Consider the following 16,341-nt stretch of genomic DNA (forward strand, 5'->3'; position numbering starts at 1 on the left):
GGCAGGGCCAGCCCTTGAACCTCATTAAAATGCAGAGGAAACTAGTACCGGCCTGTTTAGTTTACACACACACACACACGTAATTGGTGGGAGTGGGAAAGTGGAAGAGACATTAGATGTTCTTTCCATGTATACTGTGTGTGCTGCTTAGAATAGAGATTGCTAATATATGATGTGAACCCTTGAGGAGTCATGAAGTTATTTGGGAGTTATTACAGTTTTTCTGGTAGCTAAAAATTCATAGGTAAATGAAGCATTATCTGAGAGTTGAAAGCGATCTCTTCCATTAAATTACTGTTACATATCAAATGTTCATGGATACTGAGGTGATTAATAGTATCCAAATTTATTTTAAAATAGTAATGTTCTGGACTTCTCTGGTGGTCCAGTGGTGGAGAACCCACCTGCCAGTGCAGGGGTCATGGGTTCAGTCCCTGGTCCAGGAGGATTCCACATGCTGTGGGGCAGCTTGGCCTGCGCACCACAGCCATTGAGCCAGCGAGCGGCAAGTGCTGGGTCCTCAGACTGCAGCTGCTGAAGCCCAGGGCCCTGGACCCCATGCTCTGCATCTGGAGAAGCCAGTGCACCACAGCTGGAGAGCAGGCTCTGCTCACCACAGCTGGCGAAGGCCTGTGTGCAGCCACGAAGACCCAGTGCAGCCAAAAATAAGTGCATTTTAAAAATTAAAAATGTTACAGTTCCTAGCAGCTTTTGTCTTACTGTGTTTTCACAATTAGGAACTATCAGAGATACAAATACTGCCACATGGAGGCCAGAAATCTTTTAAAGAAGTGGTAGGAAAAGGGAATTTAGAAATAGAAGGTCCCTTGGTTAGAGTTTCAAAGTATCTGTCAGATTTATTGAGAGACATGAGCTAGAAGCAATTAAGGTAGACCATCTAGTAGAAACTTGGATCCACATCATAGTTGCCTTTTTGGTGGCTTGCGGGTTGTTACTTTGTAAACCTTTTCTCTCAGTCTTCTGTTGCACCTTGTCCTCCTTGGAGCTCTTCCATTGTCCCCCGGCCCCTGCCTTTAGAAAGTCCTCAGGACAGCCTGCCTTTGGTGTAGAAGTTTGGCTGCTCCTGTTCTTGCTTCACTGGGCCACACCGTGTTCCTTTCTGCTGCTCTAGGCAGAACTGCCATTTCTGAGGCAGCTCCTGCACTTAATTTCTGTGCATCAAGTATTAGATCAGGTCGGAACATTTAAACCAGTGTTTGCAAATTTGAGGTTGTTGCATCTGAATTATGGAAGCTTAAAAAAAGGGTGCACTAAACCCACCCCTGTGACAATCTTCTGAGACCATTATATGTATAAACAGATTTTTTAATGTGTTACACTATGTTCCGACATCTTAATCTACAAAAAATATTGAAATAGTTAATCTGTTTATTTCCTAATGATTGAGTTTTCTTGTTCTTTAGTCACAAGTTGAGTTAACTCTTTTCGGACCCCATGGACTGTCGCCCACCAGGCTTCTTTGTCCATGGGATTTCCCAGGCAAGAACACTGGAGTGGGTTGCCATTTCCTCCTCCAGAGGATATTCCCGACCCAGGCACTGAACCTGTGTCTCTTGCTTGGCAGGCGGATTCTTTACCACTGAGCCACCAGGGAAGCCCATACTGGCTCTTTTTTTTCCTGCATCTGACAGTGGAAAGCACTTCTTCCCTTAAACCCTTCTCATCTCCTGCTATAGAACATTACTGCTTACTTCTTCCTTTTCCAGTATTTTCTTATGAAAAATTGAAGCCTACAGAAGTACTGAAAGGATTGTACCCTGAAAACCCATGTACCTCCCACCTAAATTGTATAAAATTAACACACATGTGTATATTCACCCATCATTCAACCTTATTAAAAAAAGAAATTATCTGTTTGGCTGTACTGGGTCTTAGTTGCAACATGTGGGACCTTTAGTTTCAGCATGTGGGATCTAGCTCCCTGACCAGGAATTGAACCCAGACCCCATGCACTGAGAGTGCAGTGTGTTAGCCATTGGACCACCGGGGAAGTCCTTCTATCTTATACTTTGATGCATTTCTAAGTTTCAGGCATTGATAAATTTGCCCTTAAACTCTTTCAGCATAGGTGTATCCTTAACACTAGTATTTCTTTACAGCTTTTAGCGGGAGGGGAAGTTATATGTTTGTGAGATGCACCTTAGCCGTCTCCAGTTGATGGGGTTTGGAAACGCACTGACTCATGCAGTACAAGCCCCTGTCAGGGCACAGGACCTGCTGTGGGAGTCAGACCCCACCCACCCCACTGGTTACCATCATGCTGAGAATTTTCGCTGTGGGTAAGATTTGCCTGTCTGATATGAGTGAAATAATAATTGCTCCTGGGGAAGATTCTTCTGTGTTGTTGCCCTGTAGCTGATCGTTCTTGTTGCTGAGGAAGATCCCATTCTGTGAGTAGTTTGTTGTTGATTCTTCTAATGTGAACACCTAGGCTGTTTCTGGTTTGGGGTTATTATGAGTAAGGTTCTTATAAATATTCTTATAGAGCTTCCCTGGTGGCTCAGACGGCAAAGAATCTGCCTGCAAAGCAGGTGATGTGGTTTTGATTCCTGGGTTGGGAAGATCACCCAGAGAAGGGAATGGCTACCCATTCCAGTATTGCCTGGAAAATTCCATGGACAGAGGAGCCTGGTGGGGTTGCAAAGAGCCAGACACAGCTAAGCGATATTTTTTTCAAATATTTTTATAAAAGTGTTTTTTGTGGGTAGCTGTTTTGATATTTCTTGGATAAATACCTAGATTTGGTATTATCCAAAGTAGTTGTCTGATTTCACACTCCTGTCAGCAGTGTGGGAGGGTTTCCCTTGCTCCACATCCTTACTAACATTCGATAATGCTGGTTTTCAAAAAAATTTTGAAATGAAGCCTAAAATAGACATAAGAATGTTCTTTATGTTACCATATAGCATAGTTGTTAGCTACAACGGGAGATCCCCTTTTCAGGTTGAGAAATTTCCTTATTCTTACTTTGCTGAGAGCAGAAATTATGACTGATGGTTGAATTTTGTCAGATGACTTTTCTGTATTAATGTAATTTTATTTTCTTAGTCTAGTGAATTACATGGTTTTTGTGTTTGTTATTTTTTAAGAAAAGAAATTGTTAAACCAACCTCTATCCCTGGGATAAATTCCACTTGGTCCTTTTTAGTATGTAGATTGATTGGCAAACATTTTGTTAAGGAATTTTCATCTGTGTTCTTGAAGGGTAGGTCTGTAGATTTCATTTTCTGTTAGATCTTTGTCAAGTCTTGGCCAGCCTTGTGAAATGAATTGGGAGCTGATTCTTCCTTTTTATTTTCTGGAAGAGTCTATGTAGAATTGATAATACCATGTTTAGTAGAATTCCCAGTGAAGCTATCTAGAATTGGAGTTTTCTTTGTGGGAAGGGTTTTAATTATGGAGTCAGTGTCTATACTAGATATCAGACTATCAGGTTATCTGATTTTCCTGAGTGAGCTTTTTCTTATGTTCTTTGAAGAGATTTGTCCTTGTCAGTTTAATTTGTCAAATTTATTGGCATTATGGTGGTCATATTATTTTCTCTCTGTAGGAACCATGTTGGTATCTCTGTTTATTTTTTGGCCACTCTGGGTTTTCGTTGCTTTGCACAGGCTTTCTCTAGTTGTGGTGAGTGGGGGCTTCTTTGTCGCAGGGTGCTGACTTCTCATCGTGGTGGCTTCCTTTGCTGCAGAGCACGGGCTTTAGGTGCAAAGGCTTCAGCATTTGCAGTTTGCGGGCTTAGTTGCACCCTGGCATGTGGAATCTTCCTGGACCAGGGATTGGACTGGTGTCCCTTGCATTGGCAGGCGGATTCTTATCCACTTGCCACTGGGAAAGTCCTCCCCTCTGTTTTTGGCATTGGTGATTTATATCAGCTTTTTTTTTGACTAGTGATCACATGACATTGATTTCCTTCTTTTTATCTTTAACCTCTCTATGATTTTGTATTTGAAGTGAAATTTTTGTAGACAGCATATAATTGTTGCTGTTGTTCAGTCTCTTAAGTTGTGTTCCACTCTTTGCGACCTCATGGACTGTAACATGCCAGGCTCCTCTGTCCTCCACTGTCTGTCTCCTGGAGTTTGCTCAAATTCTTGCCGGTGATGGTATCTAACCATCTTATCCTCTGCCACTCCCTTCACCTTTTGCCTCAGTCTTTTCTAGTATCAGGGTCTCTTCCAGTGCGTCTGCCCTTTGTATCACTTGGCCAGAGTATTGGAGCTTCATCAACAATCTTTCCATATTCAGGGCTGATTTCCTTTAGGACTGGTTTGATCTCCTTGCTGTCCAGGGGACTCTCAATAGTCTTCTCCAACACCACAGTTTGAAAGCAGTTCTTTGGTGCTCAGCCTTCTTTATGGACCAACTCTCACATCCATACATGACTGCTGGAAAAACCATAGCTTTCACTAAATGGACCTTTCCTGGCAAGATGATGTCTGCTTTTTAATACGTTGTCTAGGCTTGTTGTAGATTTTCTTCCAAGGAGCAGGCGTCTTTTAATTTCATGTTTGTGGTCACCCTCTGCAGGGATTTTGGAGCTGAAGAAAGTAAAATCTGTCACTGCTTCCACTTTTTCACCTAGTTGCCATGAAGCGATGGGATTGGATATCATGATCTTAATTTCTTGAATGTTTAGTGTTAAGCCAGCTTTTTTTACCCTCCTTTTCCACCCTCATCAAAAGGCTCTTTAGTTCCTCTTCACTTTCTGCCATTAGAGTGGTATCATCTACATATCTGAGGTTGATGAATCCTAGCAGTCTTGATTCCAGTTTGTGAATTCAGCTAGCCCGACATTTTAGATGATGTACTCTGCAAAGAAGTTAAATAAGCAGGGCGACAGTATGCAGCTTTGTATTCCTTTCCTGATTTTGAACCAGTCAGTCAACATATAATTGGATTGTGGTTTTTAACTCAGTATGACATTTTGTACTTCTTACTTGAATGTTTAGACCAGAGGTAGGCAAGCTGGACCAAATCTGGCTTGCTGTCCATTTTGTAAATAAACTTCTTGGAATACAGCTTTGCTTGTCTGTGTTTACATACTGTCTGTGGCTGCTTTTGTGCACAGTGGTGAGCTTGAGTTGTTGTTTCAGACAGACTGCTTGCTGGTGAAGCCTTACATATTCACCGTCTGACTTCTTACCAACACTTGGAGTGCCCATATCATCCCACCCGACATGCGTCTCCATGGGGCTTACACTGGGAAGACAGTGTTTGCTCATGTGGTTTTTCTCTTTCAGAAATTATTTGTAGGAAATCTTATCTGTTTATTTCTTATAAGACTGTATTTTTAAAACTATATATATATTTATATATGTTTTTGAATTTATGGAAGACTACAGACATGGAAAGAATCCAGCACCCCAACAAGTATGGCTAGGAAGGAAATCAGCTCTGTAATAGGACAGTTTAATGACGCGCAAACAAGAAAGTGTGGGAAAGGAAAAAAAAAAATGTATTGAATTTAAGACACTGTGAAACTGAGATTTACTAAGTATAAACTCTGTAAAGACTTGACATAAATTGAAAGGCGGCTGCTGAAGTACAGAAGCTGTAGTATTAACTTGGATTATTTCAGCATTTTCCCCAGGTCTCCAGCTTGATGGGAACTCTGTCAGAGTTTGCCATGGGGTAGATTTCCCTTTCTTTCTCTTTTTCTCCCCCTCTCTCCCTCCCTTTCTTCTCACTGTGCAACATAGGGGATCTCATTTCCCTGACAAGGGATTGAACCTGTGCTCCCTGCATTGGGAGTGCTGGGATTCGCAACCACTGGTCCACCAGAGAGGTCCTTCCCATGTAGATTTCTTAAGTGCCAAAGAATCCCATTGGGTTCTAATTCAATACTTCTTTATCTTCTGAAATTACATAATAATCTCTGTTTTTCTCCCTTTCTAAAAGGACCTTAAAGGCTTTGACCCAGGAGAGAAGTACTTTTATAACACATCATGGGGAGATATTTCTCTGTGGGAACCTTCTGGAAAGAAACTGGTATGTATTTTTATTTCCAGTTTTCATGTTTCCTCAGAACATGGGGTAAGTGTTGGTTTAGTTCTGAGGAACATCACATGTTTTGGGGTTGCAGATGAATGAAAGGGAGGAGGAGGGGTATAATGTAAACATTTAGGGAAGTAGAAAAAGTTAAATGTTTTATAATACAGTATTGATGATGTGAGAGTTTTCTGCATGTAAAAAGTTGATGAAGTGATACAGTGAAATTATTATATTACTGTTATATGCCTCTGATATAAGTAGGGCTTCTGAGTTATGTAACTATTTTGAGTAAAAAGAAATGACTTCAAGTATGAGCATACATTCTGGTTTCAAAAATTAAAAATATGGAGTTTGAATCAGGGAACACAGTTTACAATAAATTTGAAACCTCGTAGTTAAGCAGATTCCAGCTAAACTATGTGACGTACTGCTGAATTCTCCGTTGAAAAGTGTTTCCTCTGGAAAACCTTCCTGCTGCCCAGCTGCTGGGTTAGCACCTCGTCAGCTCCAGGCAGCTTGCCCCGAAGGGACCCGCCTCCGCTCACTGCCTCCCCCGCCCATTTGTCCAAATAGCGTTGTTCTTGAGAATTCTGGCTTAAGAAAACTTTCTGTAACTCATCAGTCGTTTTTCTGTCAGAATTTTATTTGTAAACATTTTTGTTGTCACCTTGTCCTCTTGAGTCCCGCTTTCTGCCTGTTCTGTGTCTCTTCCCTTCCTTGACCTGACGTTCCCCTCTTTACCAACAGACACAAGATTCCTTGAAACTGCTCTGATTTGGCTGTTCTGCTCAGAACAACTCATGGCTTTTCAAATATGCCTTGTTTTGAATACCTCGGCTTCGTGATTATATTCTTAGGCCTCTCTGATTTTTCTCATCTGAATCCCTAAAAGATTATATTATGTAACATACAATATAATGTATAATTATATGCTCTTCATCAAGAAACATTTTTTGAATTCCTGCTACAACTTTCTCAGTGCTAGATGCAAAGAGGTGAAAGAGTTCTTTTCCTTAGGGAGTTTATGTTTTTGTTTGTGTGAATGGACACAAAAAGTTAAATAACAATATGAAATAGTAGAGATTGAATTTGTTAAATAGGTACCATATTCAGAAAAAATAAACCACTGTTACCTGGCGTGGTAGAGGCTGTGTCACTGCTAGTTTTAGTACCTTACTTTGTATTTGTAGATAGCCGCCTTTAATTTGTGTCTGGGTAATAGGATTTTTGAACAAAGACAGTTTTTCGGCCACTAGCAGGAATGTGCTACTCGGCTGGATTATGTGGCTCATGCTTCAGAGAAATGAGATGTGCTGGATATCTGGATTTGGGATGGAGGTGCTTGTATTATGTTGGAAATGAAGCCTAGCTGTTACGGGACCTGAAGATGTGGCCTTAGGCAGATGGGGAAACAGGGATAATCTCGGAGACAAGGCATCCTGCAGTGGCCAGGATGCCTGACTCCACTTCTTTCTCCTTCTCTCCTTGGTTATTTTTCTGTTACAGTGAACCAAGGAATCATACTCCAGTTATTTCTGATTGATCACTCTCCTAGACTTTGACATACAGGTTTTTCTCTAAACATTTGCTTTCACTTCTCTTGGGTAATTGCCAGGTGTGAGATTGCTGGGTTGTGCAATATATGGTCCATCTCTGTAACAAACTGCCAGACTGTTTTCCAAAGTGGCTGTACCGTGTTGCTTTCCCACCAGTGGTGTGTGTCCTGGCTGCTCTGCGTCCTCACTGGACTCTCAGGGTTTTTGTGCTTTTGGATTTAACTGCTTATTTTCCATTTTAATAGGCTTGTAGTGGTGTCTTCTCTGGTTTTAATTTGCTTCTCCTTAGTGACTAACAATGTTGAGCATCTTTTTGTGTGTTTCTTTGGCATCTGGATACCCTCTTTAGTTTGAAGTGTTCGACTCTTAAATGTTTTGCCAGTTTTCTAAAAATTGGGTCATATGTGTCCTTACTGAGACTTGAACATGTCCACAGTGTGTTTTATGGACACAAGTCCTGTATTAGGTATGTGGTTTGTAAATAGTCTTCTAGCCTGTGGTTTGTCTTTTTACCTTTTAAAGTATCTTTCAAAGAGAAGATTTCTTACTTTGATAAAATCCTGTTTATAATTTTTTTCTACTGTTGTTCAGTCACTCAGTCATGTCTGACTCTGCAACCCCATGGACTGCAGCACACCAGGCTTCCCTGTCTTTCCACTCTCTCCCAAAGTTTGTTCAAACTCATGTCCATTGAGTTGATGATGCCATCCAACAATCTCATCCTCTGTCATCCCCTTCTCCCGCCCTCAGTCTTTCCAAGCATTGGGGTCTTTTCCAGTGAGTGGGCTCTTTGCATCAGGTGGCCAAAGTATTGGAGCTTCAGCTTCAGTATCCTTGCAGTCCAAGGGACTTTCAACAGTCTTTTCATGCATTACAGTTGAAAGCATCAGTTCTTTGATGCTCAGCCTTCTTTATGGTCCAACTCTCACAGCCATATGTGGCTACTGGAAAAACCAGAGCTTTAACTAGATGGACCTCTGTTGGCAAAATTATGTCTCTGCTTTTTAATACGGTGTCTAGGTTTGTCATAGATTTTCTTCCAAGAAGCAAGTGTTTTTTAATTTTGTGGCTGCAGTCACCGTCAACAGTGATTTTGGAGTCCAAGAAAATAAAAATCTGTCACTGTTGCCTTTTTTCCCCCATCTGTTTGCCATGAAGTGATGGGACCGTATGCCATGATCTTTGTTTTTTGAATGTTAAGTTTTAAACCAGTTTTTGAGGCTGTTTAGTTCCTGTTTGCTTTCTGCCATTAGGGTGGTGTCACCTGCATATCTGAGGTTATTGATATTTCTCCTGGCAACCTTGATTCCAGCTTGTGCTTTATCCAGCCTGGTATTTTGCATGATATACTCTGCATCGAAGTTAAAGAAGGGGGGTGACAATATACAACCTTGATGTACTCCTTTCCCAGTTTTGAACCAGTCTGTTGTTTCGTGTCCAGTTCTAACTGTTACTTTTTGATCAGCATACAGATTTCTCAGGAGGCATGTATTTTCTATTATGAATTGTATTTATGATGTGTTATATAAGAAATCTTTCCTTGATCCAAAGATCTGTTCAGTACTAACAGTAGCAAGTTGTTAGTTCTGTTGACTCTTTCACTGGGTGTAATTTTCATTAAGTATCTGGTTTTTCAATACAGTATTTGTGGAGTATAAGATGCTCCATTTTAAATGAACCATAAATGAAAAAAAAGTAATACTTCGCCTAAGCTGTGATGTAACATTAAACTGTCAGCTCTAAGGTGTTTCCAGATTTTGGAGATATTAAAATAGAAAAAAGTGTGTCTGAATTGGTGAAACATATTTTTTAAAATGTGTTGTGTGGTTGGCTGTCCCCTAGGTTTTTTATAGATTCTCCTGGAAGTTCCAGAACCTGGGATTTCTTAATTGCTGAAAAGGCAGTAGTGACATGTTGAATGTGTTTGGGTGTTTTCTCTGATCAGTGACCCAAGAGGAAGACTGCGTGATTAGCAGAGAGGGTGACAGAACCCACAGGAGGGGAATTTGTGTGTATGTGTGTGTGTGTGAGAGTGGTCTCCAAGCACATGTCTGGGAAGGACGGGGGTGGCCAGCGGCCACTGCATCAGTGGGAAACAGCTGCAGGGTGGGAAGACCTCTGCCCTGTTGTCTAACCTGTCCACACCCCGGCTTTCCTGCTTTATGAAACTAGGCCCAGTGTTTTCTGGTGCTCCAGCTCTGGGGTCTGGTGCCTTCCGTGCTTCTCTCATGTCAGACCAACAAGGCTTCCTGGATGTTAGAACACACTGTGCTCCTCAGTTGGCCAGCTGTTGTATGAATGTCTGTTCTTGTGCCCCAGGCTTGTTGAATTCCCCATATTTGCCTTACAGAGAGAGAACACGTTGTCAGAGTGGCAGTCTGTGGCTTGAACTTACCTCAGGCTTATTCACAGTGAGTGAGCCACAGCCCCTCTGTCTTCAGTGGTTGTCACTGTCCATTTATCTCCTGGAATCTGGGAAATGAAAGATGGGTGGTCAGTTTAACAATTATCAAGTTTGGTTATGTTAGAACATTCCAGAAGTTTTAGAATTTGGAGTAAAAACAACTTGGAACTAAGAAAAGTGGGATGAGAACGGGAGAAAGTAATTTTTTCTTGCTGAGAATTGAGTTTAATTGATGCAGTTGAATCAGAGTACAGGATTAAAGGAGATTTGTGGTTTTAATGGCTGGCTTTGGAAACGGGGTTCAGGTAGCTATGTTTTTGGGGCCATACGCTGTTTGTATGTATGGCCTAAATGCTGAAAATAGTTACTACATTTTTAAGTGTTTTAGGAAAAAAATGAAAAGGGTTTTGTGATGTGAGTGTTATCTGTAGGTGCTTTTCCTTACAGCACAGCCCTAGATCCAGCAAGTTAGAAGGAAGGAAATCATTTACTTGTTAACTGTAGATGGTGTAGCATCTGATTTTTATTAAACTGTGTAGTTTTATTAAACTATGCTTGACTTTTTTTTTTAACAGAGATATCGAACAAAACCATACTGTTGCAGCCTCTGTAAATACTCCACAAAAGTGCTTACTTCATTCAAAAATCATTTACATCGTTACCATGAAGATGAAATTGACCAAGAGCTGGTGATCCCTTGCCCAAACTGCGTGTTTTCCTCTCAACCCAGAGTTGTGGGAAGGCACTTCAGAATGTTTCATGCACCTGCTCGGAAAGTCCAGAATTACACAGTGAATATTTTAGGTGAAACTAAATCATCTAGGAGTGATGTGATAAGTTTTACATGTTTAAAATGTAACTTTTCAAACACACTGTACTACAGCATGAAGAAGCATGTGCTGGTAGCACATTTTCACTACTTAATTAACTCCTATTTTGGCCTGAGAACTGAGGAGGTGGGTGAGCATCCTGGAGCTGACGACACCCTCTGTGCAGAGAAGTTGCTCACGTCTGACAGGTATTACTGTAAAAAGTGCAACGCCAATGCCAGCAGCCAGGACGCTTTAATGTATCATATTTTGACATCCGATATACACCGGGATTTGGAGAATAAGCTTAGGTCTGTCATCTCAGAACATATTAAGAAGACTGGCCTTTTGAAGCAGATGCATATTGCTCCCAAACCAGCTACACACGTGGCCATACCGCCGAATAGCAGTGCTCCGGGCATCCCAGCCTCATCTCCTTGCTACCACCTTGCCTTGCCGCAGAATGGCCAGAGCCAGACCGTGGTGCAGCCGGTTCAGGGTGCAGCCCCTCCGTCTACTGTGGCCGCGGGGGCTGTGGGCAGTGTCACCCACTCTCCGCCAGCTGTTGCCCAGCCTCATGTGACCCTGGTCTCCAGTCCTCTGCCAGTGGGCCAGAGCAGCCTCACTTTGCCGCGCTCGACGCCTCAGCCTGTCTTTCTTTCTCATGGAGTCCCACTTAGTCAGGCAGCAAATCCTCCCGTGTTGCCCTTGAGTCAGCCGGTTGGACCTGTAAGTAAGTCTGTTGGAACCAGTGTCCTCCCCATAAATCAGACCATCCGCCCGGGGGTTTTGCCGCTCAGCCAGCCTGTGGGGCCCATAAGCAGGCCAGTTGGACCTGGAGTTCTTTCGGTGAATAGACCCGTTGGGTCTGGGGTCCTCCCTGTCAACCCCTCTGTCACCCCTGGAGTGCTTCAGGCAGTCTCGCCAGGGGTGATTTCTGTGAGTCGGACAGTCCCGTCAGGGGTCCTTCCTGCAGGACAGGTGACCCCTGCTGGGGTCATCCCTTCAGGACAGACAGCGACTTCTGGGGTTCTTCCTGCTGGCCAGGTGGTTCAGTCAGGGGTGCTCCCCATCGGGCAGACGGCCCCCTCGGGGGCACTGCCCACAGGGCTGACGGTCCCACTGCGGGTGCTTCCTCCTGGCCAGGTAGTCCCACCTGGGCTCCTTCCCCCCAACCAGACAGTCTCTTCAGCCGTTCTTCCTGTGAACCAGGGCATTAACTCTGGTGTTCTTCAGCTCAGTCAGCAGGTCATGTCAGGAGTTCTTCCTGTGGGCCAGCCAGTGAGGCCTGGGGTCCTGCAGCTTAATCAGTCTGTGAATACCAACATTCTGCCTGCAAATCAGACCATTAGACCCGGTGCTTCGCCAAACACCACTTTTCTGACATCAGGCTCTATTCTCAGACAGCTCATACCCACAGGGAAACAAGTGAATGGCATTCCCACGTACACACTTGCCCCGGTGTCTGTCACTCTGCCAGTGCCCCCTGGAAGCGTCGCCACTGTTGCCCCTCCCCAGATGCCCATCCAGCTCCTGCAGTCGGGCACAGCTGCCCAGATGGCCAGTTCCATGGCCGGCATGCCCTCCCCTCCCGTGGTGGTAAATGCCACTCAGAGTATGTTTGTTCAGGCCTCTTCGTCTGTGGCAGAGGCAAATCAGGTGCTCAAACAGGCCAAGCAATGGAAAACCTGTCCTGTTTGCAACGAGCTCTTCCCTTCCAATGTGTACCAGGTCCATATGGAAGTGGCGCATAAGCACAGTGAATCCAAAGCTGCTGACAAACTGGAGCCAGAGAAACTGGCGGCATGTGCGCCATTTTTAAAGTGGATGAGAGAGAAGACAGTTCGATGTCTTTCTTGTAAGTGTTTAGTTTCGGAGGAGGAGCTTATCCATCACTTACTGATGCATGGCCTGGGGTGCTTGTTCTGCCCGTGCACCTTCCACGATATCAGAGGCCTCTCAGAGCACAGTCGGACCATGCACCTGGGGAAGAAGAAGCTGCCCATGGATTACAGTAACAAAGGTTTTCAACTGGATATCGACGCCAACGGCAACCTGCTGTTTCCCCACCTTGACTTTATTACCATATTGCCTAGGGAGGAGCTGGGCGAGCGGGAGGTCTACCTGGCCATCCTGGCGGGGATACACTCCAAGTCGCTGGTGCCTGTGTACATCAAGGTGAGGCCCCAGGCTGAGGGTGCTTCTGGGAGGCCCGGCAAGCAGGTGTTGACCTGCCCCTTTTGCTTTGGCACCTTTGTGACAACGGAGGCATACGAGCTGCATCTGAAGGAGAGGCACCACATCACGCCCACAGTCCACACGATTCTGAAGTCTCCAGCTTTCAAGTGCATCCACTGCTGCGGGGTCTACACTGGCAACATGACGCTGGCAGCCATTGCCATCCACCTGCTGCGCTGCCGCAGCGCCCCCAAGGACAGCAGCCCTGACCTGCAGGGCCAGCCCAGCCTCCTGGAGAACAGCGAGCTGCTCTTAGTCAACGGCGAAGTGATCCACGATACCAGCTTCTCAGTGAAGAGAAAGCTGCCTGATGGCCACTCCGGGGTCGAAGACCAGAGGGATGGCGCGGAGCCGCCCGTCGTCATAGACGCGGACACAGACCCGGCTCCAGAAAAGGCAGTGAGTGCTGCACCTGTTAAACGGCAGCGGAGTGAGGGCAGGACGGAGGGACCGCCCGTTAGTGACGACGCTCTTCAGATTTTAGCATTAAATCCTAAAAAGTACGAAGACCGTTCTTACGAAGACAAAAAGCAGTTTCTTAGGGATTATTTCCACAAGAGACCATATCCCAGTAAAAAGGAAATAGAATTGTTATCTTCACTCTTATGGGTGTGGAAAATTGACGTGGCTTCATTTTTTGGAAAAAGAAGGTATATTTGCATGAAAGCAATAAAAAATCACAAACCGTCTGTACTTTTAGGCTTTGACATGTCTGAACTTAAAAATGTTAAACACAGGTTGAACTTTGAGCATGAACCACAAAACTTGTAAAAAAAAAAAAATCTAAAGTATTAGATAGTTTTTTTCAATTGAGATTTTTAAAAATGTTATTTTCTTCACTGTATGTTGAACTAATCAGTTTCAGTGGTCTTTATGCTGCTCTTTAGATTTATTTCAGGTGCTCAGAAAGACTTCTGTATAAAGAAGTGAGTAGTTCTTTCAAATTTGTTTCCTGCAGTTTGATTTTGTAACAATTACTTTTTGTTTTTTCTCTGTCATGTAAATTAAATCTTTTGATATTTCATGCACGCCTTGTTTTCCCAGTAGTGTCACTATTGTATGATAAAAACTAAAATCTATATATGTTTATTTTTCATTTAAGGAAATTTCAGCTTGTTTCAGAACACTTGATTAACTGCAAATTAAAACTGCTCTCCCTCAGCTTCCCAAGTAGCAACAGACGATACAGTAAATGTTTAGAGAAGTGAGTAGCAGCCCCTGTGACATGTCTGGTTCATTAAGGATGCACTGCATTAACTTACGCTGATTTCTTCTTGTAAGGTATTCGCTAATTAGATTATAATTTTGATTTACGTTTTTTCAGTTGTTTACGTCCTAACAGTTGTTTTTGATTGTAACTCAGAAAACCAAATGTTTTCATTTGTTAAAAATATACTGAACCTGAAGTCTGGTATTTAAATCAAGAGTTATTTTACAAATAAAGTAATTCTGTAGGTACAAAATACTTCTCACTGTAGACTTTTCCCCTCTTTTTGATGTGGTGATAAGTCTTCTCCATTCAAAGACAAGACAATAAATCTTTAGTGCCTTTAGAACAAACACTGAAAACACACACACAAGCTCTCCTCCTGACCTAACTGTGCATAAACAGCGAAAGGGAAGGTCTGAGTTACTCAGGAATGAAATGTTGACCCCTGAGTGTGGCTACTAACTAAGATTTAAACACAGGTTTTTAGGGAACAAGGTGAAACACATGGACTGGAGCTAGTCTCCTGGTTGGTGTATTAAATCTGACAGTTTCCTGGAGGTAAATTTATTCATTCTAGGAAAATGGGCTTTCCCATAGCCTGGTGTCCAGGTTACTGGGATGGGCTATTGCTAAGGAATCAAGTGTGTAACTGTCCTTCGGCCAACTAGGCCTCATTTTTTCCACGTAATCTGAAATAACTTAAAGCACCAGAAGCAGTTGTGGAGACCAGCCTGTTTGACCTTGAGCCACAGTGCTGGTGATGCACGGGAGAGGTGCCTGTGCTGCGTTCTTGGAAGATGTGACAGTCTCTGGGAAATGAGATACTGTTACCACGTGGAGTTTTAAAGTGTAGTTCTTGCATGTCGTTGCTGTAATGTACATTTCTGAGGCAACCGTGAAACTGGCGTGTGTGTGATTGTTGGTGTGCTCTGTTGTAAATTCAAAGAGCTTGTTCCAGTCTGTTTTTTTTTACCTATTGTTTTCAGAGTGTCTATTTTGAATTAAAACTTGTTATACCACTGCAAGTAGAACTGTTTAATTCTTTTAAATGTTGAAACATCACGATGATTCAGAAACAATTTAAACATGGAAGTAGATACCATATTTGTTGTTGTGAAAATAAGCACACCCCCAAAAGGCTGAATAATTACAGGGTCACGAAATAGCTGTGGCTGGAGATCCTTGCTTTGTGTGATGGTGGCCGGGAGTTGCCTTTCTCTAGGCTGAGCTCTGTGTTGCCCGGCATGGCTTGCCATCTGTGTGGCTTGACCTGCGCCCCTTCAGTTGCGAGACTTCGGGGCTCTGTTTGCGTTTGGGGCCTGGTCAGTCTGTCGGGCTGACCATCCTGTCCACTGCAGGATCAGAGCAGCATCGCCAGCCTCTTCCCTCCCAGTCGTGGCCCCTGCACCCTCCCCCAGCTGTGTCCCTTTGGGCAGAGAGTAATAGCCCTGAGCAGAAACTCTGTGATGAAGGAATTCTGGTTGCTAGCTGTAGTCCAGCTTTTGATGTGGAATCTTTTTATATGCTAGTTACTGGCTATTAAACACTTTTTTAGGCTTCTAGATCAAAATTTGATGTAAACTGAGCTTCAAAAGCATATGGGAGTTCTTGTAAAAAAAAAAATGAGTAAATTTATTATTTTAGCTATGCTGTGCAGTATGTGGGATCTTAGTTCCCCAACCAGGGACTGAACCCCTGCCCCCTGCTGTGGAAGTGTGGGCTCTTAAACACTGGGAATTCCCTAAGTTTATTATTTGAAAATGAAAAACTGAACTATAGATTAAATAGTTTAGTGGTGGGGGATTTTTATGCTGTCATTTAAAGGATTGGAAATTGAGAAGGAAAGAAAATTCTTTTTTATTTTCATGGTTTCAAAAAGGTATATATTTAAATTTTAATCTATGCATGAACTTTAGAAATACTACATATTTGGAGACACTGCTTTGGGAAATATCCCCAGTGTTTTTGCTTCAAGTAATAAATCCTTCCTTCTTCCATCTTCCCCCAAATTACATATTTGAAGTCTATTCGGTGAAAGACAAATTAGAATGTAGCATTTAATTTCTGAATTCTGTTACCATGGTTTTGGGATGTGTTGTTTTTTAACAG

At 43.1% G+C, this 16,341-nt stretch overlaps 1 protein-coding gene across 3 annotated transcripts in view; it reads left to right on the top strand.

Moving 5' to 3' along the window:
• The window catches only part of ADNP2 (ADNP homeobox 2), a 32,936-nt gene extending 17,679 nt beyond the window's left edge, over positions 1–15,257 (top strand). For all 3 annotated transcript variants that reach the window (XM_070453020.1, XM_020875622.2, XM_020875623.2), the window contains 2 exons: positions 5,923–6,012; positions 10,551–15,257. In XM_070453020.1, coding sequence (XP_070309121.1) covers positions 5,923–6,012; positions 10,551–13,793 — 3,333 coding nt within the window. In that variant the 3' untranslated portion in view covers positions 13,794–15,257. The remainder of the gene's footprint in view (positions 1–5,922; positions 6,013–10,550) is intronic.
• Positions 15,258–16,341: the final 1,084 nt, after the last annotated feature.

This window comes from Odocoileus virginianus, chromosome 22 (genome assembly GCF_023699985.2).
Source record: "Odocoileus virginianus isolate 20LAN1187 ecotype Illinois chromosome 22, Ovbor_1.2, whole genome shotgun sequence".
NCBI classification, from domain to species: Eukaryota; Metazoa; Chordata; class Mammalia; order Artiodactyla; family Cervidae; genus Odocoileus; species Odocoileus virginianus.